A 27815-nucleotide genomic window follows, 5' to 3' on the forward strand; every position below is an offset into this window, starting at 1 on the left:
CTCTCTCTCTCTCTCTCTCGTTCTCCTTAACATCCCCTTGGATAGCCCATTAGAGCTTCTTTGGTGCTTGGGGTTTGGGGCTTGGGGTTTCTGGGGCTGAGAGGCTATTATGGTTTTTGGTGCAGATCGAGGAGCGGAATAGTGCGCATTTGGACGTGAGAGAAGTGGGTGTTAGGAGGGACAAGACGAGGGAAAACGCGGTTTTTGCGACATATTTCGGGGTAGTTTAGCTCGCACAGTTGCTCCTAATCTGTCTCCGTCTTCCAAATGCCCCTCCTTACACACCCCTCTCGCACCCCCCCCAGGGCCATTTTTCACACCCTCGCGTCCCTCGTACATTTACATAAAGTTAAGGTTTTGTTCCAACCACCAGCTCACTCCAAAGTGCTACTCATGTCTCGTCCAAAATCCATCTTGTGCAACTCCCCCGGTTCCCACAACAAGACATCCACACGCAATGGCCTCCCAAGAGTCCCATCTGGACACCATTGAGTTCATCGAGACTCCTGCTGCCAAGCCTCAGCCTCCCGCCAGCACCGCTACTGGCGTGAGAACCACTGACGTGAGTATTGACCAAAGTGAATGAGTGGCTGTTGTAGGTCGCCAACGGACAACCTCCAGCAATCATCGCAAGGTAGAGATGGACAGGACACAGCCATGACGAGCACCCGTCTCATTAACTATGTGACGCGGTTAATGCGCTACCCAAGATGTTCTCGTCAATGTGGTGCCACCACCAGACTTGGTGACGTGGATCACTTCCCCAACTTAGTGCCGCCTCCTCCAACTGCAACTACCACCAATCCAAATCCTAACACAGTACCCCTGTATCAAGAACGCCCCTCTGCCCGCTGACGGCCCCGGCGCTCGACACTTCTCCAACGGCCTGCTCTTCTCCATCCTGCTGGGTGTTCCCTTCTTCATCAACTACAAGATCGGCGGCTCCATCTGGACCTACCTCTTCTTCTTCCTGATCACCGGCCTGCCCCTCCTCGTCTCCTTCTGGGCCGTCGTCTCCGCCATCTCCCCTCGAATCAACGATGACTGCAAGCTCCCCGGCCGACCCGTCGAGTACTACCTCGAGTTCCACGACCCCGCTCTCGCCAAGAAGTACTCCGGCAACAACAAGATCCCCTACGAGACCTTCCACGAGCTGTACTTTGACAACAAGGTCTCCATGCGAGGTGATGCTCTCGACATTCTCGAGTACCGACATGACTTCATGACCTTCAACTTCACCTGGGGTCTGTTCAAGTTCTTCCTACTGTCCATGATTCCCGAGATCATCTTCCACACCCAGTCCCAGGACGAGGAGCAGGTCCGAGAACACTACGACCGAGGAGATGACTTCTACGCCTGGTTCCTTGGCCCCCGAATGATCTACACCTCCGGTGTCATCTCCGACATCAACAAGGCCGAGACCCTCGAACAGATGCAGGACAACAAGCTGCGAATCGTCTGTGAGAAGGCCGCTCTCAAGCAGGGCGAGGAGGTTCTCGATATTGGCTGTGGCTGGGGAACTCTCGCTCGATTTGCTTCCCAGGAGTACGGTGTCAACGTCACCGGTATTACCCTTGGAAAGAACCAGACTGCTTACGGAAACAAGAACCTCGCCAAGGACGGTATTCCCACCACCCAGTCCCGAATTCTGTGCATGGACTACCGAGACATCCCCCTTGCCCAGGGCGGAAAAAAGAAGTACGACAAGATTATCTCTCTGGAGATGGTCGAGCACGTTGGTGTCAAGAACCTCGGCTCTTTCTGCTCCCAGGTCTACGACATGCTTGAGGATGACGGTACCTTTGTTCTGCAGTACTCCGGTCTGCGAAAGCACTGGCAGTACGAGGATCTCAACTGGGGTCTGTTCATGAACAAGTACATTTTCCCCGGAGCTGACGCCTCTACCCCCCTGTCCTTCTTCCTCGACAAGATGGAGGGTGCTGGTTTCGAGACTGTTTCCATTGATAACATTGGTGTCCACTACTCCTCTACTCTGTGGAGCTGGTACCGAAACTGGATGGGCAACAAGGACAAGGTCATCAACAAGTACGGCGTTCGATGGTTCCGAATCTGGGAGTTCTTCCTGGCCTCTTCCGTCATCACCTCTCGACAGGGAGGTGCAGCTGCCCACCAGTACGTGTTCCGAAAGAACATCAACAAGCGACATGCTGTTGAGGATATCCCTACCCACTGGGGTCTCAAGGTTCCTCAGCCCAAGCACGGCAACAACTGGCTTCCTGAGGGTGCTTACTAAGTGTTTTTAGTGGGCCAACTTGTTAAAAATATGTAATAGAATATACGATAGGTATGACCAGCATGACGTGTGTTACAGAGAGTGACGTAGATGACGAGACTGTTTCTCAGCCTTGACAAGGACACTTCCGATACAACTCACCTATGGTTGGTTAAACCGCATTGGTGTTGTGCGGTACAAGTACTGTATGGACTTGTCGAGGCAAGCGGCAATGTACAGACTCGTCGGCCGCGTCTCACACAACCCACCACGCGACCCTCGGATGTCTTGTATAGGGGAAAATCCAAAGGTGTCAAACAAGAGGGGAAGGTGTCGTTTCCACTATAATTAACCAAACAGTGGTCAAGGAGATGGGTGAAGAGGTCTGCAGGGGCACTAAATCAACTGTCTCACAAACTGTGTCGGCTTAGTAAGCTGTACAACCTGACAATGACTAGATGAGGAGTAGTTCAGAGTCCCATCTTGTCGCTTCACCCCGTGAGCCAACCCACTTATACCCGTTAAGACCGACGTCCCGAAGGTTGATGAGCATGAACTTAAAGGTGCGTGAAAAAAGTGGGGCTCTTAAGCGAGATTAAGCAAGAATCGGATTGCGCAAGAGGAAGAGGGTGCACTTAGAAGACGGGGAAATCACGATACCAAAGACAATTGGGCGGTCTCAAATCAACTGCCGTTGTTTTTTTAGTGTCGAATTCGATAGAGTTCCGGTTTTAGTGCCTTCGGTACCCCCTTGACTGTTTAGTGATACGATGCCTCCCCCGCATTAAGGCCTAAGCATGATTGTCTGGAGATAGACGTAGGAGGGAAATACACATTTTTGTGGTGGGAATTGTGGAGCAATTTTTATATTAGTCGAATTGTGTCATTCTGGAGATTCCCAAGGTACCATTTTCATCTTTTTGACCCTCCTATATCCCATTTTTCTCCCCTTCAGCACCCCGACCCCGCCTGCATGTGCTTGAAGTCTAACTCATTGGGCTCCTGAGGGACAGATCTTCCTATATACTGGCTTCTGTCTTCCTTCTCCACACTCAACCATGTTCAGACTTTTGCTCAATTCGATTCTGCTGATCGCGGCCGTCATCATCGGGGTGGCCAACTACAATGGCTTGCCCACCTCTGCTCTGGACGTGCGAGATTCTCTACTTCCCATGATGTGGAGATACTCGGGAATCGAGCCCGTCAACAACAACTGTCACGTGGTGGAGGGCGTGGAGGCGTGTGAGGACGCCAAGTACGACGAGGAGAGTGGACTGGTGTTCATGGCGTGCGGTAACGCCGAGGCTCGAAAAAAGTGGTTCCCTGGAACCGGATTCTTCATGGACCCCGAGACTGCTCGACACCAGGTGGACCAGATCTTTGTGTTCGATCCCAAGACTGAGAAGATCCAGAACGTGCACGTCAAGGACTTTGAGGGTCATACTTTTACCTCCCACGGTCTCGACGTGTTCACTCTCAAGGATGGAACCAAGATCATTGCCGCTGTCAACCACAAGGCTGACGCTTCGGTCATCTCCTTCTTCAAGGTCAACCACCCTGGAGAAGTTGCTTACATTGGCGAAATCAAGGATGACCTTCTCAAGATCCCCAACTCCGTTGCTCTGTTCTACACCCCCGAGGGCCAGCTGGGCTTTGTGGCTACCAATGACCATGTGGAGCGTGAGGGACCCAAGCGTCAGGTGGCTGAGATTCTTGGTCTCAAGGCTACCTATCTCGTCTATTGCGCTGTTGACATTGACAATGGAGTCACTGGAAAGTGCCACAAGGTCGCCGATCATCTTGTCTATCCCAACGGTATTGCTCATATCCCCGGCACTCACGACTTTGTGCAGTCCGACTCTCGAGACGCCAAAATCAAGCACTGGAGCTGGAACTCCACGTCGCAGAAGCTGGATCTCAACTCGGCTACCATGGTCGGAGCACCCATGGATAACGTGCGTGTAATTCCCGGCACCAAGGACGTCATGGTGGCAGCCTTCCCCAATGTGCTCCAGGTGATGCACAAGTACAAAAACATGGATGACAAGAACTCTCGGGTCAAGACTGTTGGTCTGCGACTCAATCACAACGAGGGCTACAAGATCCCCCACGTGATCCACAAGTCCAACGACGACTATGGCGTCTTTGTCAACACTGTCTACAACTACTTCCCCAAGGAGAACAAGATTCTGGCTGGTTCGTGTTTCGCCAAAGGTCTAGTTGTCTGTAACGGTCCTGATGGAGCCCAGGCCCAGAAGATTGTCGAGGAGGAGGTCAACAAGAACGTTGATATTGACGAGGATGAGGAGGAGGATGAGGACTAATGTATTTGTTGAATGTATTATGGTTGTAAAACAGTGTTGATGTGTATGTACTGTATATACTCTACTGGATGTACTATAATGAAATATTGTATTACAATAAATGTACAGTAAAGTCTCTACGAATAATCAAGACAATAACCAGTTTGGAGATGTAATTCCATGATATTCATGTGGTTTGCAAGTGACCATGATAACACATTAAAACCACTTGAACTATACACTAGCTACAACTACTCTCGCTACAAATACACACAATATGAACAATAATTCCATTAATCATCAATAGTAACATACACAAAATCCTTCCCAAAATAAAAATCCTCCCTCTTCATTCCTCCACCTACTGAGCCTTCTTGGTGTTAGGCACAGCAGGATGCCGTCGTCTCTTGAGAATCACGTCAACAGTCTGAATGTCCACTCTGGGCGGCTGGCCACCTCGTGGAGAAAGACTGAAGACAATATCCTTGACGTTCTCGGAACCGCCCTCGGCAGCCAACAGAGCCTTTCGCAGCTGGTATCGCGATCGCTTGTCGGTGATGACCTCGGGGGAGTCAAACTGGCTGAAAATGAAGTCAGTCAGGCGAGATACAAACAGGTACTGGTGCTCGGCGTACAGAACAGCAGCAAGAACAAACCAAGGGGCAACTGTGACCACTCCCAGAGAGGTACCATCAATACCAAGAGTCTGGGAGACGGACACGTATCTCACATTGGTGAATGCCACAGCAGCATCATTGTCGTAGTGAACAGATCTCAGCATAACGACAAGAGCAGTGGTGGACAGAGAACCCAGCCAGGTGATGAAGGTGAGGATATCGTCCCAAGGCTGGATGTTTTCCACTCGTCGAGGAGTGGGTCTCTGGAAGTCGACCGAGATTTTGAGGAACTCGGATCGCAAAGACAAAAAGTTGTGGATGAGAGCACACAGAGGCCCCAGAGCCCAAACGGGGCCAAAGAGAGCCACAAATCCAAACTGGGTGATGGTGCTTCGGTAGTCGTTAGTGACGTCGTATACTGACTTGCTTCGCTCGCCTCGAACAATGTCCATGTAGTGCTCTTCCTGGGGAGCAAGTTCAACAGGGGCAGCAACGACAACACCTCGAATCTTGCTGATGACAGGCAGAGCAAACCGAATAACAATGGGAAGAGCTCGAGAAAGGACAAAGTTGATCACCTGAGCAGTTCCAAGGAAGTAGATCATCTGATCATAGAGTCGAGAGCTGTCAACAGTGAAAGGCTTAACGACGGTGTCACCGACCAGGAAGTTGATCAGCTCCTGGAACACATTCAAATATCCAACCAGGTTCTGTCCAAACGGCAAGTAGATGAAGCCCGTGAGGAAGAGACCAAAGTAGGATGACAGGAAGTCAACCACAAACAACTTGATGGTCAGAGATCGAGTGTACACACCCTCGAACTCGTGGTTCTCCCAGTCGGTCATCTTCTTGGCAATGATGCCGTAGATGACCTTGAAGACACCGAGGAACACGACGAGAAGAGCCGTGGGGACGAGAGGGGCGTAGTCGGAGAAAGGACCATGGTAGATCTGTCTGGTGTAGATCTCAAAAGCAAAGATTATTGTGTGACCAACAACCAGCAGAGCAGCAAGGGTAAACGCAACCGGGATGAATGCCAGCTCCTTGGCAACTCGCTTGGAGGGAGAGTACCAGGGTCGCTTGATGTCAGAGATCATGTCAATCTTGGCACCCTCGGCAATGAAAGCTCGTCGCTCACCAACGGCAGATGCGTTGGTTGCTCCAAATCGGATGGCCAGGTTGGTCTCCCGCTTTCTCCAAGCCCGAACAAACACAATGGACCAGATCTGGATTACCAAAGTGTAGAAGAAGGAGTAGCTGGGGAGCAGGAAGTGGGCCAGAACACCGACAATGGAAGGCACAATCAGCCACTGCAGGTAGAACTGGGAGAAACCAAAGTAGAAGGCCACCTGCTCTCCGTAGAGGTCGTTGATGGCGTCCAGGTCCTCGTCATCCACCACCCACTTGGAGCCCAGAAGAGCGGCGTACTGCTTGTTCTTCTTTCGGTCCTGAAGAGGGAATATCTCGTCAATGTAGGCAAACTTGGGGTTAGAAGGGTCAATTCCCAGACCGCCGTCAATCTCTGGAGCGGACAGGTAGTGGTGCACCAGCCGAAGTCGCTCACTGGACTTGTACTCTTTGGAGTGCTCTCGCAGCTGCTCGAACGAGTCCTTCTTCAGGTTTCGAGGATTGTCGGATCGCAGGTGGTACAGGAAGTCGTTGACGTGGGAGTGGGAGGCGGCTCGGTCAATGATAATGTCGGAGAACTTGAGGAAGACCAGCAGCTCATTGCCGAGACCGTCTCGGACCTTGGTGTCAATGTGGTTCGCGGCAAGGAGTCCAGTGAGCTGCTCAATGTGGTGCAGATCCTTCTCGGCGCCCTGCGGCTTGACGACAATGACGTAGTCGGCGTCAAAGTACTGGATCTGGTCCTGGGGGGCAAGGTGAGGCAGAGGAGGAGGAGGAGGGGTCTCCTTGATGACACTGGTCTTGGTCACCTCCACGTGGTCCACTCGCTTTCGCAGCCCGGAAGAGTCGACTCCAGACACGGCGGTGGTCTTGTGAGCGTCCACTGACGAGCCCAGAGACGTGACTTGGGCGTGAGCGTCAGCAATGACTCCATCAGTAGGAGGCACTCCCTTGACGGCGGCCGTGGTCGATCCAGAGCCAATTATCGGTTCACGGGTCTCGGTGTAGATCTCTCGGTGCACAGGGGTCTGTCCGGCTACTCCAGGACCCTCCTGGGTGCTCTCGTAGGGGGCGCTGATGTTTCTGGCGTTCTCCTCCGGCATTCCAATCGTCTGGTTCTGATGCTGGGGATAGGGGGAAGTAGAGTTTAGATTATGACTATCTCCGGTGTAGTCCGAACCATAATTCTGGCCCAGAGGAGTGGATCCCGTGAAGCCGTCAAACTGGTTGGAGGGAGCGTACCGGGGAGTCTCCTCGGTGGGGAAGCCGTCAGCTCGCAGCTTGGTGTGCACCTCGCCGGTAGGGTTGACGGCGGGGTTCTCGGGGCTACCAAGCTCCTTGAGGTGCTGGCCAGCTGCCTCGGTCTGAGGAATCTCGTTAGTCACCACGTCGACTGCGGTGTCGGCGGCAGCCACGGCTCCACCAGAGGGAATTCCGGTCACCCCCGAGTTGACGCCAGCGGGACTCTCTCCAATGTTTGTAGTCACGCCTCGAGTGGTACCAGAAGAGTAGGGGTCGGAGGAGGCGGAGGAAGAACCAACTCCAGCACCAACTCCAGAACCAACTCCAGAAGTGTCCTTGTTGTAGCCAGTAGCGTCGATGTGAACACCTCGCTCACCGCCGTGGGTGGCCGTGGACACGGGTCCGTACTTGGCTCGCTCAAGCTCGCCCTCGGTGGGGGCTCGAGAACCAGGAACGACGCCAACACCCGCCTGGCCAGACCGAATAGACCGCTCAAAGTTCTTGGCCATGGAGGGCGAAGGAGGAGAGTTGGCAGAGGTGGTAGATCTTTGCACAGGTGAAGAGGGCTGGGCGGGAAGTCCGTTAGCTCCAGTCTGGCCAGAAAGAGGGATGCCAGAGGCTGGATCGTGAGTCACGGGGGTGTTTCCAGGCAGGCCAGACGCAGCTCCGATGCCAGGGACAGTAGATGAACCGGGCTGAACCGAAGATCCAGTCTGAGGAACAGCGCCACTCTGGTAAGAAGAGCCAGTCTGGGGAGCAGTACCGCTCTGGTAAGAAGAGCCAGTCTGGGGAGCAGCACCGCTCTGATAAGAACCAGAGACAGGTCGTTCCTTGTCACCGAGAACTCCGACGCCAGCAAAGTGCTTGTGGCCTCCAGACTCAGCCTGTTCTCGCTCCTGTCGGACAGAATCAAAGCCGTGGGACTGGGTGGGGCTCTTGTTGTGGTGGTGGTGGTTCTTGCCTAGACCAATAGCGCCGACCACGGACGCCAGACCGGCCTTGGTCTTGCCAGAAAAGGTGTGGTGGTCGAACTCCTCGGGTCGACCGTCCATTATATGGGCGTGGCCAGGCTGAATCTCGGAACCGGCAGCAGCGTCCTCTCGGAAGCCACCGAGGTTGGGGGAGCCAGTGGAGGAGACGCCAGTTCCAGTGGCAGAAGTGCCAACACCAGGAGCACCAGTGCCAGTGACACCAGATCCAGCAACTCCGGAAGTACCGGTAGCACCAGTTCCATGGGCACCAGGGCCAACGCCCGATCCAGTGATTCCAGCAGTCTGAGCTCCATGAGAGCCGACTCCGGAACCGACACCAGAGCCAACACCTCCCAGACCTGTACCGCCAAGGGCTGCTCCTCCGAGAGCCTCACCTCGAAGACCCTGAGCCTTGCCATCGAGGTCACCCTTGAAACCATCGACCTTTCCAACCGTGTTCTTCTCGGCATCGGACCTGAAACCATCGACCTTGCCGAGAGCGTCAGACTTGTAGCCGTCAACGCGGCCGACAGTCTGGTTCTGGGCCTCATTTCGAAGGCCGTCCTTGACTCCGGCGCCAGAAATACCACCGGCTCCAAGAGCTCCGGCGCCAAGAGCTGCGCCTCCGGGAATATCCTTGCCTCCCAGAGCGTTGTTCAAAGCCTGCTTCTCGGCGTGGTGCTCAGCCTTACGCTCGAGTCCGTGGGGAGAGAAGTCGTTCTTAACGTTGGAGAAGTCTGACTTGAGACCCTGTTCTCCTCGAGAGAAATCAGAACTGATACCGTGCTCTCCTCGAGACAGGCCGGAGGTGAGGCCGTGCTCGCCCTTGGAGAAATCAGAGGCGATGCCATGCTCGCCTCGAGATAGACCAGACTCAATACCATGGCCGCCTCGGGACAGCTCGTGCTCGCCCTTTCCGAACTCGGAGCCCAGACCATGCTCCCCCTTCTGGAGCTCGGATCTTAGGCCGTGAGTGTCCTTAGAAAAGCCGTGCTCCAGCTCCTCGGCCTTCCTCTCAGCAGTCTTCTCGAAACCCTCGACCTTGGAATGCAGGTTGTGGGTGCCGTGAGACTGGGGAAGATGTCCACCAGCAGACGAAGCGCCTAAGCCAGCAGCTCCGGCAGCACCAGCTCCGATGCCAGCAGCTCCGACTCCGTGAGAGTGGCCAGTTTGGCCATGTCCAGTCTCACCGTCAAAAGCACTACCAGGAAGAGTGGAACCAGGGTCGAAAGAAGACACAGGGTTGGAGTGCTCTTTGTTGATGCCTCCAGCAACTCCAGCAATGGAGGGCTGGCCGCCAGATTTGGGGCCAAACGATCCAGAGGGGGAGATGGTGCCGAGGTGACGTTCGCCAGACTCAGAGAGAGGGGCCTTGGCAGAGGCAGAGTAACCGGAGCCAGTCACGTGGTCGTTACCGTAACCAGGCTGGCCGTTGGCGTAGCCAGGGTGAGTGTCATTGTACTCTGAAGAAGTGGTCTTCTGGTTGGGGGAGTGGGACGCGTAACCAGTGGAAGCAGAGGGAGAAGAGGAGTAACCAGTTCCAGTGGCGCCAGAAGTTCCAGTGGCACCAGAAGTTCCGGCAGAAGGAGAGTAGCCGGTTCCAGTGGACGCGGAAGGAGAATATGACGAGCCAGTAGTGGTAGTACCAGCACCGACAACTCCTGCACCAGCAGCTCCAGCTCCATTTCCAGTAGACTGGGTAGGAGATGATTGGTGGTGATGGTGGTTTTGGTGGTTGTGGCCGGAACCAGCAAGACCAGCGGCACCAGCGGCACCAGCAAGACCAGCGGCACCAGCTCCAGCACCAGAAGATCCAACACCAGACGAGCCCTGGCCTGCTCCAGAACCAAGGTTAGGCAAGGTTGAACCTCCAGGAACAGAGCCAGAGCCAGAACCGACACCGGGGATGTTGGAGGTGCCGGAAGAGGCTCCCAAACCAGGCACGTTGTTGCCAGGAATGTGGGAGGCGGCAGAGTTGGTGAGGTCGGACTCCGCTCCCTGAACTCGGGACTTGGCGGCAGACTCGAGGTTGGAGGGGGCGTTCTGAGCCTGAGACTGAAGTCCCTGGGCCTGAGACTGAAGTCCCTGGGCCTGATGCTCGACACCCTGAGCCTTGTTAAGGGCAGAGCCGGCCTGGGTGTTTCCAAGGGCAGCAGATGCTCCAGCAGCTCCGAGGCCGGAAGAGCCGACGCCAGAGGAGCCAGTGAGACCGGAAGCAGCGGTGCTCGATCCGAGACCGGAGGTGGGAGCACCAGTGGAACCAAGGCCACCGGCAGCACCGGCGACTCCCGCAGCTCCAGCACTGCCGGCTCCGAGGCCAGCTCCATTCACCTCATTAGGATGAAGATCGCCAGAGAGAACGTTACCAACATCGTTCTGTCCAGCCAAGGGAGAAGCTCTCTCCGAGGCCAGAGGAGACGACTTGCTCAATCGCTTGGACTCGTTGTCGAGCTTGTCCTTGGACTTCTTTCCGGTGAGGCCAGAGAAGAAGCCCTTGAGAGACTTGGACTTTTCGGGCTTTTCCTCGGCGTCGGCCTTTTTGAAACTGTTGAACTTACCACCCCAGGACTCTCTCTTGGACGTGGAGGGCGAGGCGCCCACCGAGGTGGTGGGTGTAGTTCCAGTAGCGGCAGAGGTGGCAGGGACTGTTCCGGTGGTACCAGCAGAAGGAACAGTTCCAGCAGCAGCACTGGGAGAGGGGATGACACCAGTGGCGTTGGTGGCAGGGGCAGCAGAAGCAGAAGTACCAGCAACTCCGGCTCCAGTGGCTCCGGGAGGAATGTCATAGTGATGGTGGTGATGGTCCACGGTCTCGACTATAACAGCATCTCGATTGGAGTTCTTGTTAGCAGGGGTTCCGACAGCAGAGGCGTGGGAAGCACTCAGAGGCATGTTCACCTCCTGCATGTTTCCGGGAAGCTGCTGAGAAGGCACAGATTGGGCGGTCTGGGCAGTCTGAGCGCTCTGGGCAGGAGCTCGAGCAGTGTGAGACTGGGCGAGTCTCGAAGGCGAGCTGGGCGAGTGAGGCGAGTTGTTGGAGTAGCCAGTCTGCTGCTGGGCATATCCTGACTGCTGCTGGGCATATCCTGACTGCTGTTGGGGCTGCGAGTAGTTGGTGGATCCAACCAGAGTGTCATTGAATCGGTCCTTGCCAATCTGCTGCACGTCCGAGGCGTATCCTCCATACGTCGCGGTGGGCTCTTGGGCAGGAGTGGGCGAGTAGGACTTGGAAGAGCCCTTGATTGCGGGGTCCACATACCGCACATTGTCGGTGACAACCGTCTCTTCCTCCACATATACTGGTTCGGGCCGGAACGATGTACCTTGGGGAGAGGGGGGGTTGGGTAGTGGTGCTGGGTTAGTAGGGAAAATGGAAACGAATGGCACGGAAACGATTCTCTCCGGGAACGAACGGCGCTATGAGCAACTGGCGATAGGAGAATTGAACGTCTCAGGACTCATATGATCGGAGTTGGGCAGGGAGACCAGAGTAGGGACAAGTCAGGCTCTCATTGGTCAGAATCGCATTCCTTAGCTAGACAAAAATGCGAGTAACGGTTGAAAAACTGGCCATCTGACATGATACAAGAGTCCAAAATTGTCGCTTCACCCTCCGATAATGGGCTAGACAACGTCACATGCATAGAGAAGCGCTAGAGGCACATTATCGGCGCATGACGAAACTAGACCGTTCAAGGGTCGAAATTAGTCATCTCAAGGCTCCACAACTTGTCTAGACGTCGCTTTAGCATCTTTCTCTCTCCCTCTCTCTCTCTCTGTTTCTCTCTCTCTCTCTCTTTTCTCAAATACTCACAATTAGCATAGCTGACTGGCACTCCAGGATATCCTGGGGTGGGAACAGGGGTATACTCGACCTTTTCGGTTCGGCCGGCGGATCCCTGGCTTCGTCTAGAGCCGGAACGGCTCAGAGAAGAAGCAATCTTTCTGTCAATGGCGGAAAAGTCGTTGTGCACGTGGCTGGAAATGGCGTTGCCAGCGGGAGACACTCTCTGTGAGCCGGATCCGCCGCTCAGCTGACGTCGATGGGCCCGCGGGGGCTCCTGTTCGACAACGTAGACGGCGTCTCGAGTCTCGATTCGAGAACCGGCGGGGGGCGCCTTGCCGTGGGACGTTTCCCAGTCCTGGTAGGCGGCAGAGACCTCCTCGGGCACTCCAGAGGCATTGTGGCGGTCCTGGCGTTTGGGCGAGCCAAGAGCCGCGGCAGCAGCGGTCGCAGCATGGACCGTATGTTGGGCAGGCATGTTGTTTGTAGGTGCGGAGCTTGTCAAGGCAGGTCCCACGAGATATATAGTTGTTTAGCAAGCAAGTGTGGGAGGTAATGGGAGGGGGAGTTGAGGGGGGGTGAAAGCGGCCTAATGGGGAGTTATTGGTATTGATGAGATCCTTGAGACGTGGAGAGTGCAGATATGGTGGAATATTGCTGGAAACCTGGGCTACTTTTCGACTTATACCGACTCTCGTTTCTCGTCACTCCTCCACCTCAAAGTTAAACAATCAGCATTGTCTTGCTAACTCAATGGCTCTTTGGCTCCATGTCTGTGACTTCCTCAATCGGTCGACGGCGCAACTGTCCCAAATAGGCGGTTGAAATATGGACTGGGCAAAGGTCGGAAAAAGGTGGTTGTAGTTGTCCAAAGTGTCCATGATTTTCCCCCCTATTTACCGGCTTTTTTTGGACACTACCATCTTCCTCCCCAGTAGGCCGCCATTGTCTTATATAAGGTTAGATTGCTAAGCACCTTGCCAAGGAATGAGGTTTTTACAGACTCGATATAACCGACCTTGTGGGACCCCAATTCCTGTCGGACTTTTTGCAATCGATAGCCCGTTGTCAGAAGAGTCGATTTCCTGCCTCTCAGACCAATCCGCGTGCTACAACACCTCCTAGTCCCTAACCCCGAAAAAGCCTCACTGACGTCACCTGCATGACTGGACCTAAGCACGCAGCCCAGAAGCGCACCATTAGGTGCGGTCACGTGCCTCTATCACCACCGAAAAAACAATGGCAGGGCTGATGGACTGATAGCAGAGAGAGGCAGGACCAATTAGCCGTTTGGTAGCACAAAGAGCTCTTTTTTCCGGCCCTCTGCCCCCGACTGGCCGGCGACACTAAAACACGCAAACATAAAAAGACACTATACAGTAGCACCAACCATCGTATTTGCAGCCGGCTAGCTTCTGGCACGGGAAAATGTCTCATCAACTGTATTGGATACTAACCACGGATTGAGTGAAGTCTAAGTAAAGTGCGAGGCGGAATCCAACGTCCGCTTTGGGCTCGACAGAGTCGACAGAAGCAGTTACCCGAACCCCATGGTTAATATCCTGTGCAGAAATACGACAACTTTGCCGAGAGGGTATCCGAGACTGTTTGAGGGAAATGAATGGGATAAACTGGAGCGGTTTTACAACCGCAGGCGTCTGTTTCTAACGTGCCACCCATTTCTCTGTTTTTGTGCAAGTCTCCACCACCATCCAGCTACTCCACAAGGTTGGCTTGCTACTAGCAAAGATTGAGAATAGGAATGCTAATCCCCGAGGTATATCCCGAAGAAGCGGGTCAGTTGACCGAGCAACGAGTGGTCGAGTGAGTTTTCCAACTGATGAAAAACATGCACAAGCTATAGATGTCATATTGTAGTGATGTCATGATACTGGTCACCACTGCTCGTCCCAGCACCGACAGAGAAAAGTGTACGCCACTAGTCTACACCGCACCATGATGGGTACACGATTAGTTGGCAGCCTCATGGGTCACATGTCCCTCGGATCATCAACGTTCCTTCTCCCGAAATATCAATGACATTGCTCAATCGGGAAACGCTGTACAGGTACATCCAAGTACGTTAAGCATATTACAAGTACCGTTGATTTGAATCGTGTGGCTTTAGAGTGATTTACGATGAGGGTGGTTGTCAAGCGCTAGACATTATCAGGGGTTGCTACAGTATGAGCAGGGTAGGTAGAGCTGGTTTGCAACCTGACGTTCACATCTCTTCAGCTCCTATTGTACCGTATGTTTTGAATGTACATGAGTCAAGGGTCTGTATGACCACAACCACGCAACACGGCCAACACAACCACCATCAGATTAATCTCAAGTTACTGTTAGATTAATACTGCATAAACCGTCTGTTAGCTCAGGAACACTTCTCAGTCTATGATGTCACCATGTTGCGAAGAGTCAGTCGAGGTTACAGATCTAGGTTTTTTTATTTTTTCTTTCGACAGTCAATTGAACTCGGATAAATCAAATAAAATACAGGGACGCTACAAGTAGTACTTGTACGGAGCTAGAACTTGCGAAAGATCCTATTTGTACTTGTACAATTTCCCACACGATTCACCTGTCTTTGCTCTGTCTCTATGACAGCTAAATCAGGGTGATATGTGAGAATACTGGTACATACTGTACCTGGGCTACAATTATCTTACATCAACATCAATATTACTTGTACACATTCACCAATCCGTAAAATCAACGATTATGACTTTATAAGACCGTCTCTCTCCTTCCTGACACCCGCTTGAGTCTGTCCTTAGTCAAGACAAACATTAGTTGGACTTCTGTTAAGATAAATGACAACTAGCTGTTCAACATCAGTCCTTCAGTGATGGTGGAGAGATGGGAAGTTCGCCAAGTTGTAGTACTTGATGGTCATTTCAGTACGGAATACAAAAAAACTCCATAAAATCTGACATTTCCTCTGATATCCCAATTTTTGAAAATTTTCTTCCACTCGAAATACTTAGTGTTTAGTTGAAGGAAGCCGGCCCAGAGAGTCCGATCAGGATGTGAATAATGACGCCAACAACTTGAATTGCAGAAACGAGCTCATAGTCCTATTTCACAAGACTCTCGTCACTTCTCCTACACGATTTTTGTGGAAGATTGGACCATGATATCAGAACGACATCTGCAACTTACAGCTAGAGGATTCTGTTAAAGATCAGTGAGGACACACTGAAGTCGGAGACGGCAGGCAGTTTGTCAACACTTGGTGTTAGGATACACCACGGAGATAATGCTATGTACTGTACTTGTACTTGTACACAGAGATATATGGAGCAAGTTTTCTGGTACGAGTCGGTAGATCGACATGTTCATCAATATCAACGACGCTATAGTTCTATAGTACAATATGTACTTTTGACCCTTCCTACTCAGACTCAGAACCCTAGGATACTTGCAGTATTGTAGCTGACAGATGTTCTGTAGGGGCAATGATCTGTATATGCAGCTATTCCTGATTTGCAAGAGATATCCTCCTCCCTGTACTTGTATATTGTTCTTCACTTTTGTCATGTACTGGTTGTGAGCTAAGTTGCATTGCATGAAAAAATTGTACATGAAAAATACGGAAAAACAGGGGAAAAAATCAGAACATGGGCAACTAAGGTAAGGAGAGGTTTAGAAGAGCCCTTCTCTGCAATTTCAGACAATGTAAATGCATTGTATTTCTGTCATAATTCTAGGGATTGTTTTTAGCCACAATTCTCATAATTATATCTCTGTATCTCTGAGTATTTTTTCCCGTATTTTCCCTAATAATTGCTGCAAAATCGATATTAAATTGCCCCCATTCCAGAGCCAAAAGTTTATAGTGCCATACAACTGAGGGTGCTATCAAGAAGACTTAAACGCCAGCTGAATGATGTTTATCAAGCTGCAAGTCCTTTGGAACAGCAACCGTTCTGTTATTTTTATCCGGTTTTTCAAAATATATGCTGTTTCGGGCCCGTTTTCATTCTTGCTGATTTTCCATGAATTTTTCCTTATTAATATTGCGAAAATCTGTCGTAAATCGAACTCCCAACTGGACTACATAAATAATAACCTTAAATTCAACCCAAATTGGAGATCTATTCACACCCTCACTGAAACTTGCTGAATATTATCCAAAATTGCTAGTTATTTTTACAGTAGCTTCATCCTGTGGTCATAAAATATTCCTCTAACTTTCACCGTCTCAGCATAACTATTGCTCCTGTTTGAGTCACCCAACTAGTCAGTCCCCATTTTAGCTTTGATCACATGACACATCCCAATCGGTAAAAACAGTCACACGCTGGTCTCGAACTCTAAATTTTGCAGTAGATTTCCACCGGTCAAAAACTCTGCACACATCTTTCGTTCCTCACTATCTCAAAATGTCCCACCGAAAGTACGAACAGCCCCGACACGGTCACCTGGGTTTCCTCCCCCGAAAGCGATGCACCAAGTCTCGAGGAAAGGCCAAGTCTTTCCCCAAGGATGACAAGTCCAAGCCTGTTGCTCTGACCGCCTTCCTTGGTTACAAGGCCGGTATGACCACCATTGTCCGAGACCTCGACCGACGAGGCTCCAAGATGGACAAGCGAGAGATTGTCGAGGCTGCCACCGTCGTTGACACTCCCCCCATGGTTGTTGTCGGTGTTGTTGGTTACGTTGCCACTCCCCGAGGTCTTCGATCCCTGACCACCGTCTGGGCCGAGCACCTGTCCGAGGAGGTCCGACGACGATTCTACAAGAACTGGTACAAGTCCAAGAAGACTGCCTTCACCAAGTACGCTAAGCAGTACGAGGGTGACGCCGCCCAGGTCCAGAAGGAGCTCGAGCGAATCAAGAAGTACTGCACCGTTGTGCGAGTTCTTGCTCACACCCAGCCCAAGCTGACTCCTCTTAAGCAGAAGAAGGCTCACCTTGCTGAGATCCAGATCAACGGTGGCTCCGTTGCCGACAAGGTCGAGTGGGCCCAGCAGCACTTTGAGAAGACCGTCACCATCGACACTGTTTTCGAGCAGGACGAGATGATTGACGCCATTGCCATCACCAAGGGTAAGGGATACGAGGGTACCACCCACCGATGGGGAACCAAGAAGCTGCCCCGAAAGACCCACCGAGGTCTGCGAAAGGTCGCCTGTATTGGTGCCTGGCACCCTGCCAACGTCCAGTACACCGTGGCTCGATCCGGTCAGGACGGTTACCACCACCGAACCTCCGCCAACCACAAGGTTTACCGAGTTGGCAAGGGCGGTGACGAGTCCAACGGCTCCACCGAGTTCGACCGAACCCCCAAGACCATCACCCCCATGGGTGGTTTCGTCCGATACGGTGAGGTCAACAACGACTTCCTCATCCTCAAGGGTTCCATCCCCGGTGTCAAGAAGCGAGTCATCACTCTGCGAAAGTCCATGTGGCTGCACACCTCTCGACGAGACCTCGAGAAGACCCAGCTCAAGTGGATCGACACTGCCTCCAAGTTCGGAAAGGGCCGATTCCAGACCCCTGCCGAGAAGACTGCTTTCATGGGCACTCTCAAGAAGGACCTTTAAGCGGTTTCTCTTGTTGGAAATTTAAAAAATTAAAATGCACAATAGCAATAACCGAGTGTGTAGAGTACCTGCAACTGAGTGCAAAAGTACTTGTAGTACTTGTAGTCCTAGCGCTGTATACTGTAAGTAGATTGTCGTTTGACTAACTGTAAGATAGTTACTTTCCTTACACTAACTTGATTCGAAGACGCGTAGAGGGAGATCGATCATGACTATGAGCGAGCCCAACTGACAACATTCATATGAAGGGAAACAGTGAAGGCATAAGATGGAGCAACAATGCAGACGAGTATGGTTGCAGATTGCACTCTCGCAAATGCATGATACATGGTTGTACTTCTGTTTCTGGAACGAATTGCTTCCCATCATTGGCCTGGTGTGAGACAGGTGTGCCGACAGATGTGCCGACAGATGTGCCGTCAGATGATTTGAAGTGCTTACTGAGCAAGGTGAGATTGTCGCAGACTCTCCGCAGACAAGGAGACAGTACTAACAGGAACATTACAGGTTCATTCCATTGAAAGAGCTCCTTCTATTAACCGAGAGTGTAGCAGAAGTCTCCGAACGGTCCGAGTCCAGGTCGTGAGATGACATGGTCAAGGGGAAAGGCAGACCCGGACGTTGAGTAGTTGCCGGTTCCAGTCCCAGACCTTCCAGTCAATTGATGATGGTAACATACCTGCCCAGGTTGAGGTTGGAGTTGGTAACAGATGCAGTTCCCTCGTTCAGGATGTACGAAATCTCGATTATCTGACTGAGACTGGTGTACCACATATGGTAACATGGAAATCAAGATAGACCGGGGGTTGTTACAAATACAACAATCAGTATAAGACTTATCAAGGAAGCTCATACCAAGACTCAACTTCCAGACGACCCGATATTTGAACTATAGCAGACCAAGAATCCACTTCGAAGCTGCGGAAGACGACAAGATTTCCAACTGTCCTGGTTTTCTTGATGGAATCGTGACATGTAGGGCTTTTCGCACTGGAATTAATCCCAGACATGGAAAGGATACTCTATAGAAGAGTCTCTACAAGCATTTTGAGAACTCAGCACCAATCTGCAGATGAAAATACCATCTTATTCAGCAACCTTTCGCCATTTTTGCCATTTTTGGGGTCTCCACGTGACATTTTCGTCCCGCCTTATCCGTTCAACACCGCAAACCGTCAGTTGCGGCCATATCCTGGTGAAAATACGGCTTCCCGTCCGATCAGCCATAGTCAAGCACCAGAGAGCCTAGTTAGTATTGTAGTGGGAGACCATACGAGAATCCTGGGTGCTGCAATTTCTTTTCCCTCGAGTTTTCACTTATTTTTTTTTTTCCATTTTTTCTTTTTTTTTCTTTTTTTCTTTTTTTTTTCTTTTTTTCTTTTTTTCCTTTTTTTCCATGTTGCGTCTCCAACCTGTAAGCGGACTACGACTACAAGGCAAACTTTTGAGTCAAAGAGCCGGGAAACTCCATCAACAAGGTGTTTTCTGCTGTAGGAAGGCTTTTCATGCCACTCCCAGATCTTTCATCAGTTCATCATCATGTCTACTTGTACTGTGCATCTGATCATCTACAACAGAGTAGCTTGGTATGGGTACCGAAAGGCTGTAAGAAAGGTGCGTACAGTACTCTAAGAATAGAGGGATTACAGTGGACTACCGATCCTTTTACTTTGACTTGCCCAACTGTGGCTCTTTCTATTACTACTGGTAGTCGTAGCTCACTCGGTTGTCTCACATCGGTTGACTGGTGCTGTCCTGAGGTACATACCATCCTCACAGTAACAGAGAAAGAGCGGCGGAATGAACAGTGGCATTTCGGAAATGTCTGGAATGTTCCGACCGTTCTGTCGACCCCCATGCCTCAGCTTTCGCTCTCATGTGTTCTCCACGTTCCTCGTATAGGACGATCCGGGCCAGCAGCAACCGGATCACACGACATTTCACCCGGCCTCGGCATGTTTGCTTTTGACAGTTGATCGTGTGACAGACATGCAGCAGGGTCAGCACTTGGGACTGGGTTCGAGTGTGTACGATACGGGGGTAAGTACCAGGTACCTTTACAAGTGCCGGTAGTAACATGACCTTACCGAAACAGCGGCAGTCCAGATCCCTCCATGGACACCCGTGACACGTGATTATGAACCCTACGGTCTTGCTGCTGATATAACCAGCTGATTAGTGCTGGCGATCATGATGCAATAGATGTGGTATCAACACCAATAACTCCATTCCTTGCCTCACTTGAGATGTTGTCTTCAACTGCAGTTTCACTGTCAGACTCCACTGTCGATGATGCCACTGGTGTACAAGTAGTTACGTGGTCCAAGACGCATCTCTGGTTACAACATGTCGAACACCTTCGATCTACAAATATACTCTTCACAACTCCCTTACACGACACCTCATTTGTTTTCTGACGTTGTGGGGAAGATGCGTCTGTTCGGGTACTTTTGACTTTGGCTGTTTTCTTGTCCCCGTACCGGATTTTCGGCTACTGGTGTGCTTTGTGTCAGGTGTCACCTGGGCGTCATCCTGGGATTCAGTGTGCCCGTTAAGGTTTGTATTAAGATTCGGTCTCCACATGGACCCGAGCCGTTGCATCCCCCTGCATACCTGCAAGTATGCTGTTCCGGTTTAGCTGGTACAAGGACTGTTGATGGATTACATAATTGGTATAAATGAGCAATTTAACATACGTCCAGCTCATAAGATGTGATATTCGGCGTTAGCGTACCACCCAGGAGTCTTAATCTGTGAAATCCCTCTTCCTGATCGCGTTTCGGCGAAAACAGCACCTACAAGACAATGGCGGTCTGGCGTCGAACCCCCGACATTCCTACGGGCTTAAATCGAGCCCCAGACACTCTCAAGTCGAGCTAAAGCCCAAATAAACCATCCCCCGTTTGCCTCCCTCAATCACGTGACAGATGACTCGTTCATGAGTCACCGTGAAAAAGTGGATAGAGTTAAAGCAACCAACAGTGAGGCATTTGTCACCCACTATCCTCCTGTGACGTCATGGACCTAACCAAAGACCATTGGCGGCCATCCGCGACCAAAATAAAACAAAACAAAACAACAGCGCTTCTGCACACGTCCTCGGTTTGTCCTCACGTGACCTGAAATCTCGCGCCACACACATTCCATGCATATCCACGTCACATGACCTCTCTTTGGTACGGGGCACCGCCACAATGGGTGCGTGCACCAGCCACACAGGGAGCCGAGGCGCTTTGAACTCTAATTTCGCTGACAGGGAAGGTCCAGGTCGACTCTTGTGGGGCAACCTTTTTTTGAGTCATTAGTAAACACCATTGTGAGGCACTGTAGAGCCCAAAATGAATGGATAAATGAATAAACGGGTACACCGTCGGCCCAGGCATGCGCAGCCGACCCGTCCCATGGGATTTTGCGCGCTAAAAAAATATTGCATCACTTGACTGTTTCAGTCTACATAAGACCATATGTGCCGCCCGAGTCGGAAGAGGTGGTTCCGGGGCTTTATCGTTATAGGGTTAGGGCTGAAGTCTCTCGGATAAGTGGGTGATTCCTAATGTGTGTGTTGTGTGGAGTGGCGTGGGATTTTGGACGTCTTCAAAATGGGGAATAGAGAGTGTACTGGAAAACCGAGCACATATCTGTGGTCAGCACGGTCTGGAGATCCAGATAGTGGCCAAATTCTCCGCAAAAGACCCACTTTCAGGGGCCCCAACTCTCCCCCACAACCCCACTCACCTCGGCTCGGACAAAAACAAGGTTTGACAAGCTGCAAATCCAGTTATCACATTCCGGGGAAGAGAAGTCCACACGACATTTGCTTGATTGCACATCAACGAGTTGCACCTAACTTGTTAAACATTCGAGTGGCACTACCAGCGGTCTAACCTAGAGCCAGACCATCAGATAAACACAAAACGACGATATATAAGGAGTTTGACCTCTTTCTGACGACAAAGACACAGACCCGACACAGACCCCCGCTTTTATATACAACCACTGGTAACTAGTGACTCTCTACCAAGGACACAACCAAAACGACAGTTGCCACATTTAACAACCGCGATCGTGACAGAAGCGACACAAGACACAACCAGGCTCACACAATCAGCAAGTTCCACAAACAGCACAGATGTGAGTATCGTTGAGATGAGGAGGAGGAGGAGGAGGAGAGGATGGAGAGAGGGATAGAGATGGTGGTATGACATGACATGAGGTGGTAACGTGAGTCAGTGGCACAACCCTATACAGTCAGTAACAACCGATTTGGTGACACATGAATCAACTGGTCGTTGCACGCTCATGACAGTCGCTTCCTTACCATTCGCCTCTTACCATTCGCCTCTTACCATTCGCCTCTTACCATTCGCCTCATACCATTTGCCTCATACCATTCGGCCTCTTACCATTCGCGCCAGTACCATTTCATGCTAACAACAGGATACCATCAAGGCCTCTTTTCCAGGGCTGGAAGTTCACGCCCGAACTTGCAGAGAAAATCAAACACTACGCACGATTCCCCGCCACCGGAGTCTCTCTCCGACAAATGGTGCAGTTCGGAAGCAAACCCAGTGCCGGCACTCTGTTCAGAGCGTCCCAGTTCATTTCCGAAGAGCTGCCCATTCGACTCGCCCACCGAGTGCGGGATCTCGAAGACCTGCCAGACGGACTCTCGGAGCAACCTAGCATTCTGCGGGTGCGAAACTGGTATGCCCAGAGTTTCGACGAGCTCACGTCGCTGAAGCAGCCCAAAATCAGCAAGGAGCTGAAGACCCTGCTTTACAGCGGAGGTAACAACAACAACGGCAACAGCAATGGCAACGGAGCCAGCACAACCAACAACGGCAACAGCAATACCCGGTCATTCCACATGTCGAGCACGCGGCAGACCCTACTCCCTGAAAACACAACTAATCCTTCGCTGGACGAATACCACTTCAAGTCGACCCCCACGCAAAAAACAGTCAACCGACGAAGATACTACGCCAACGTGTCGCCCGAAGTGTCCTCATGGCCACCGGAGGTCTACGAGTTTAACAAAACCATCACAGCTACTCTGCAGAAGATCAAGCAGCGGCATGACCCTGTCGTGACCACGGTCGCTCAGGGTATCACCGAGTGGAAGCAGGTGTACAAGAAGTCTGCTGCTTCCTTGTCCATACAATCCTTCCTGGACCGTTTCTACATGTCTCGTATTGGTATTCGAATGCTCATCGGCCAGCATATTGCTCTCAACTTACACGCCAAGCAGGAGGATTACGTCGGAATCATTTGCACAAAGACTAACGTTCGAGAAGTTGTTCAGGACGCCATCGCCAACGCTAGATTCATCTGCGAGGACTGGTACGGACTGTTCGAGGCGCCCAAGGTAGAGATTGTCTGCCAGCCCGACATCAACTTCATGTACGTTCCCGGTCATCTGTCGCATATGCTTTTCGAGACGCTCAAGAACTCTCTTCGAGCCGTTGTCGAGACTCATGGAGTCGATGCCGACTACTACCCTCCCGTCAAGGTGATTGTGGCTGAGGGTCATGAGGATATCACTATCAAGATCTCCGATGAGGGAGGAGGAATCCCCCGGTCCGCCATTCCTCTCATCTGGACTTATCTGTACACCACAGTCGAAGCCACTCCCAGCCTGGAGCCCGACTTCAACAAGTCTGACTTTAAGGCCCCCATGGCTGGTTTCGGATACGGTCTCCCTATTTCGCGGCTGTATGCCCGATACTTTGGAGGCGATCTGAAGCTCATTTCCATGGAGGGATACGGTACAGATGTTTATCTGCATCTCAATAGATTGTCGTCTTCTTCTGAGCCTCTGCAGTAAGCGGTGTGCTCCGAAGGACAGTAATGCATTTGTTTATTTAGCGAGCGAGCGTAAGCTGGTGAAGCTCATGAGGGGGAGTCCTGAGACGACGACGATGTGCCCTGACCTCAGGGTGTATATATTTAATGTATGATTTTGATGAATCCCGAGTTGTACTGCTATTGACAACACTACAATAATATAATATGGAATTAATGGTATCTTTTTTGGATAAGCGAGAACGTCGTAGAGGAAATGGGTTGCCAGCCAGAGCTGGGTGGTGATATTACTGCCATCACATTTGCGTGCTTCCTGTCTAAAGCTTCCATTGATGGAAGTTGTTTGTTACTACTGTAGTAGTACAGTAAATGTAGCTTCTTATTAAGTCATCTGTATATAGTCGATGCTCTGCTTACTCCTCATACTCATACTTGCCAACCCACCGGTTGACCATGTCCAGAGCAACCTCGGGCTGGTTGAAAGGAACCATATGACCGGCCTCGTAGACTCGCAGATAGGTGAGTCCCTTAGCGGTCTTAACTTCTCCAGCGTTCTCTCCGTTGACGGTCCAGTTTCGAATCTCGGCCTTGCCAAACTTCTCGGCTCCAGTCCACTCGAGAGCATCAGTCCACATTTTGTTTCCTACCCAGTTGCAGATAAAGTCCTTGTCACCGGCATAGATGAGAATGGGAAGTCCATCGTCCAGCAGATCGGCAATGTCTCCGTGGAAAGGACGGTTTCCATCACCATCAAAACCAAAGTCAACACCCACAGAGTTCTTGCAGCCCTCAAAGACCTCAATCTCGGCTCCTAGAGCCTCCAGAACGTGGTCCTGGTTCAAGTAGTTTGTGATCCACTCAATCTGACTGTAGCACAGAGCGGACTCACCACACTGCTCTCGAATATCGTACACATTCAGACCGGTCTTGGAGAAGGAGCTGAAGATGGCATTGTCGCAGTAGACGGAGGGAGCGACGCAGGCATACCGGGTGTTAGTCTCGTAGCACAGATCAATGAGCTTCTGGCACTTGGGCACGCTCTCGTGGATCTTGTTACAGTCCTCAGGGGATAGAATTGCAGGATGGCCGCCCTTACCGCAGGCCATGGGCTCGTATCCCTCAATCTGGGTTCGAGAGTCGGTGATACCGTTTCCGATGAGCAGAGAGCTCAAGTTGAAGTTGTTGGTGTGTCTGTTGGACTGGATTTCAGTAGCAATAGCAGGGATGTAGTGACCAGCGTAAGATTCACCGGCAATGTGGAAATCGAGGTCCTTGTACTGAGGGAACTTGTCGAAGAAGAGGTTGAGGAAGGTGTTGACGTCCTTGGCTCCATCTCGGGAGTTCTTGATTCGGTTGGGGGAGTGGGAGAAGCCCACGTTGACAGGCTGGTCTAGGAAGATAACCGAGGCGTTCTGGTTCCAGGAGAACTCGTTGTGAGACAGAGTCAGGTCCTCGTTGATGTTGGAGGGGCCAAGTTCAAAGAACAAGCCAGTCATGGAAGAGCATCCGGGACCTCCGTTAAGCCACAGAATGACGGGGTCATTCTTGGGGTCATTTCGGGACTCAAAGAACCAGTAGAACAGATGTTTGTCTTCCTCTTCAATGTCCACATAGCCAGAATATTGCTGAACAGTGTCCACTCCTAGCGACGAGGGATCAGCCACTCTCAGTGTGTTGCCATTGAGAGAAGTGGTGGAAATCCAGTTGGCCTTTCGTTTGGTGGTCTTCTTGGGCGCAAATCGCGACTCCATCTCCTCCATCTTGGACGCAATCTGCCCGGGGAATTGCTGTTCAACCTCTTTCCACAGAGAGATGTCAGCGGCCGAAATGCCGTCCTTGTTATCACCGAGGACATGCTGTTGCCAGAGCGACGAGGCTGTCACCGAGGCAACCAGAGCATTGAGAGCAAGCACCGAAAACTTCATCTTGTGTTTATTCCGGTAAAATGGGGTGCGTTGATCAACTAGAGTGAAGCAAGATGAAGAGGAATAAAGAGACGGGTTTGGAGCCGTGCGCCAATTTAGAGCCACTTGCATGCAGCATGATAATGCAGCTTGTCGGAGTCCGACAACACCGGAAGAAGCAAGATTGAAGACAGTAGCAAGACAATTCAGATCACGTGATACCAGAAATTGACCCGCCTTTGATGCTATCCCGGGTAGATATGTCGACGGAGAGTGCATGCATGCAGTTGGTACAATCGGACAACCTTGGTGGTGCGATAAGGGTGTCTCATCTTGTACTTGTACAGTATTTACCGTAGCTGTTGATGTGAGTTATGGAGTACGAGTACTTGTACAGTAGTTCAAGAAGTGTTGGAAGCTCTGGAAGTGTACTTAGGCAGTCGGTTTGGTTAGTTTTATGTACTCGTACTATAGTATACATCATACAATTACTGCGACTTACAGTAGCTCTATATAGAAGACAACTTGATGATAGGCTAGCCTTCTACGCATTGTACTTGTAAATGTGGAAGATAATCGCTGTACTTGCACTACATTGTCTTAGTCTGACTTTGACTGGGTATCGTCACCATTTCCTTCTAACTCCTCAAGATGACTTGTAGCAGTCATTAGACATCCGCTACTTGTAGTAGCTAAGGCAGAAAACAAACGAGCACCTTTGCGGCATCAGTGGAAAACACTCTTGAACCATTTTCCTTGATCAAGGTGTCGAGAGGCAACTCGACAGTCGATAATCGACTGCTGTTGTCTTTCAAACATGTCCTGAGTTGAGTTGTGCGTCAGGGACTAGAACATCCAGTGGATACTGGGGAATGTTGGCGCAAGATGTTTATTACTACCCACAGTCTCCTCTAAAGTCACTTGTACAACACAGTACTGTAAGGCATCTCCACCATACCGGTTCAGATTCCTTACAATAATCGTACTTGTACTTGTACTTGTACTTGATAAGGCTATAAATTAGGGTCTTGGATGCACAATGGGAAACATACCAAGAATGATTGATTAGTTTGTGTGTGTGTGGGAAGCGGCCCTCTCTTCAGAATGAGGCAAGGACAGACTTCGGTGCTGTATAACGAAGTGCCCAGCTTCCAGAGAGGTGGTGCGAACGCAGCGGTTCTTCATGACAGATTGGCATGCGCATGACTTCAGGTGTTGTGTCACATTCAATGGCACGTTCCCAAGTCCCATCACACATGCTCTCGACCAAAATGGCTCCGTCACGCTCACCATTTAGGGAACAACCGAATGATAATCATACCTCCCGCCACAGCAACCACCATAAACACCACCGCCTTGATGTAGAAGAAGTAACCAATAGCTGCAGTCCGCTGGTACTCGTTCATCTTCTGTCCCACGGATCCCATCTTTGTAGACGACGATTCCAGAGCGGCCGCTGTATCCTTCACCATTGCGTCATCCTTGGCCAGCTTCTGGTTCATATCCACAGCATTCTGCTTCATTCTTCGCACCAATGAAAGCACGTCGTTAGCAATGTCATCCTGCTCGTTCTCGTCCACCCGCAGCTTAGTCTGCAGTGTGGCATCCTGGGAAATTTCATTGTCCATGCTACCGTGAGCACCACGTTTTCTCAAGCCATGTGACTGAGGGGTAAGGTCCTGGTCTCCCTCCAGAAGCGCTTCACGCTCCTGCCGTTCCCGCTCCAGCTCAATCTCCTCCGTTTCTCGCCGCTTGATGAGACTGGTCAGTTGCTGCTCTCGTCCGTCCACCTCGAGCTCGTATTGTCGGACAAACAGCAGATCGGTGCCAATTTTCCGCAGGTCCTGCTTCTCCACCGGTGTTGCCGAGCTATGGCTGAGCACTCGCGCTCGCTCGAGGTTCTTGTCGGCCTTTAACCGCTGCAGACCGAGCACAAACGCATCTCCATCGTCGTATAGTGTCGACAGCTCGTTGATCTGGTATCCGGAGTCGTCGTCCAGGGCTGTGTAAATCTCTTCCGTGTCAACAGCGGCCTTTCGGGCCAGTTCTGAGGCTGTTTGGCCGAGATTTGACAAGATGGTGTTCATATTGGGGTGCTGGGCAGGTGTAGAGAGATAGTCTGCTTACGTGGTGATCTAGAGTTGGGGTTTTAGGTGGTGGAGTTTATTTTATTTGATGAGAGTGAAATTGTGAAGCGATAGAAGACGACTTTGTACTAGGATATGTGGGCGTTTTATATGGATAATATTGAAGATGGTTTAGTAATCATAGTCATATTA

At 51.2% G+C, this 27815-nt stretch overlaps 10 protein-coding genes and 1 non-coding gene across 11 annotated transcripts; 7 read left to right on the top strand and 4 right to left on the bottom strand.

Moving 5' to 3' along the window:
- Window positions 1-457: 457 nt before the first annotated feature.
- Window positions 458-2254, top strand: YALI1_C29648g (uncharacterized protein; the record flags this gene model as incomplete). Its single annotated transcript, XM_502094.3, has 2 exons — window positions 458-562; window positions 821-2254. The coding sequence occupies 2 exons, from the start codon at window positions 458-460 to the stop codon at window positions 2252-2254; spliced, it is 1539 nt and encodes a 512-aa protein (XP_502094.1).
- Window positions 2255-3291: 1037 nt separating this feature from the next.
- YALI1_C29676g (uncharacterized protein) lies at window positions 3292-4557 on the top strand (the record flags this gene model as incomplete). Its single annotated transcript, XM_502095.3, has 1 exon — window positions 3292-4557. One exon carries the CDS (start codon window positions 3292-3294, stop codon window positions 4555-4557), a length of 1266 nt encoding a protein of 421 aa, XP_502095.3.
- A 340-nt stretch (window positions 4558-4897) lies between these two features.
- Window positions 4898-12756, bottom strand: YALI1_C29762g (uncharacterized protein; the record flags this gene model as incomplete). The annotated part of the gene is made up of 2 exons (XM_502096.3): window positions 4898-11847; window positions 12309-12756. The coding sequence occupies 2 exons, from the start codon at window positions 12754-12756 to the stop codon at window positions 4898-4900; spliced, it is 7398 nt and encodes a 2465-aa protein (XP_502096.3).
- A 3910-nt stretch (window positions 12757-16666) lies between these two features.
- On the top strand, window positions 16667-17830 carry YALI1_C29810g (60S ribosomal protein uL3; the record flags this gene model as incomplete). Its single annotated transcript, XM_502097.3, has 1 exon — window positions 16667-17830. The coding sequence occupies one exon, from the start codon at window positions 16667-16669 to the stop codon at window positions 17828-17830; it is 1164 nt and encodes a 387-aa protein (XP_502097.1).
- Window positions 17831-19007: 1177 nt separating this feature from the next.
- Window positions 19008-19126, top strand: YALI1_C29834r. The gene has a single exon (XR_002432109.3). It is a non-coding gene; the product is annotated as a 5S ribosomal RNA (ribosomal RNA).
- Window positions 19127-19335: 209 nt separating this feature from the next.
- On the top strand, window positions 19336-19806 carry YALI1_C29837g (uncharacterized protein; the record flags this gene model as incomplete). Its single annotated transcript, XM_068282514.1, has 1 exon — window positions 19336-19806. The coding sequence occupies one exon, from the start codon at window positions 19336-19338 to the stop codon at window positions 19804-19806; it is 471 nt and encodes a 156-aa protein (XP_068138615.1).
- Window positions 19807-21024: 1218 nt separating this feature from the next.
- On the top strand, window positions 21025-23654 carry YALI1_C29854g (uncharacterized protein; the record flags this gene model as incomplete). Its single annotated transcript, XM_068282515.1, has 2 exons — window positions 21025-21032; window positions 22268-23654. The coding sequence occupies 2 exons, from the start codon at window positions 21025-21027 to the stop codon at window positions 23652-23654; spliced, it is 1395 nt and encodes a 464-aa protein (XP_068138616.1).
- A 391-nt stretch (window positions 23655-24045) lies between these two features.
- Window positions 24046-25815, bottom strand: YALI1_C29902g (uncharacterized protein; the record flags this gene model as incomplete). The annotated part of the gene is made up of 1 exon (XM_502099.3): window positions 24046-25815. The coding sequence occupies one exon, from the start codon at window positions 25813-25815 to the stop codon at window positions 24046-24048; it is 1770 nt and encodes a 589-aa protein (XP_502099.3).
- A 284-nt stretch (window positions 25816-26099) lies between these two features.
- On the top strand, window positions 26100-26367 carry YALI1_C29905g (uncharacterized protein; the record flags this gene model as incomplete). The annotated part of the gene is made up of 2 exons (XM_068282516.1): window positions 26100-26194; window positions 26238-26367. The coding sequence occupies 2 exons, from the start codon at window positions 26100-26102 to the stop codon at window positions 26365-26367; spliced, it is 225 nt and encodes a 74-aa protein (XP_068138617.1).
- A 64-nt stretch (window positions 26368-26431) lies between these two features.
- On the bottom strand, window positions 26432-26794 carry YALI1_C29910g (uncharacterized protein; the record flags this gene model as incomplete). Its single annotated transcript, XM_068282517.1, has 2 exons — window positions 26432-26631; window positions 26674-26794. The coding sequence occupies 2 exons, from the start codon at window positions 26792-26794 to the stop codon at window positions 26432-26434; spliced, it is 321 nt and encodes a 106-aa protein (XP_068138618.1).
- Window positions 26795-26822: 28 nt separating this feature from the next.
- Window positions 26823-27623, bottom strand: YALI1_C29920g (uncharacterized protein; the record flags this gene model as incomplete). The annotated part of the gene is made up of 1 exon (XM_502100.3): window positions 26823-27623. One exon carries the CDS (start codon window positions 27621-27623, stop codon window positions 26823-26825), a length of 801 nt encoding a protein of 266 aa, XP_502100.3.
- Between the last annotated feature and the right edge of the window lie 192 nt (window positions 27624-27815).

Source organism: Yarrowia lipolytica, chromosome 1C (genome assembly GCF_001761485.1).
Source record: "Yarrowia lipolytica chromosome 1C, complete sequence".
NCBI lineage: Eukaryota > Fungi > Ascomycota > Dipodascomycetes > Dipodascales > Yarrowia > Yarrowia lipolytica.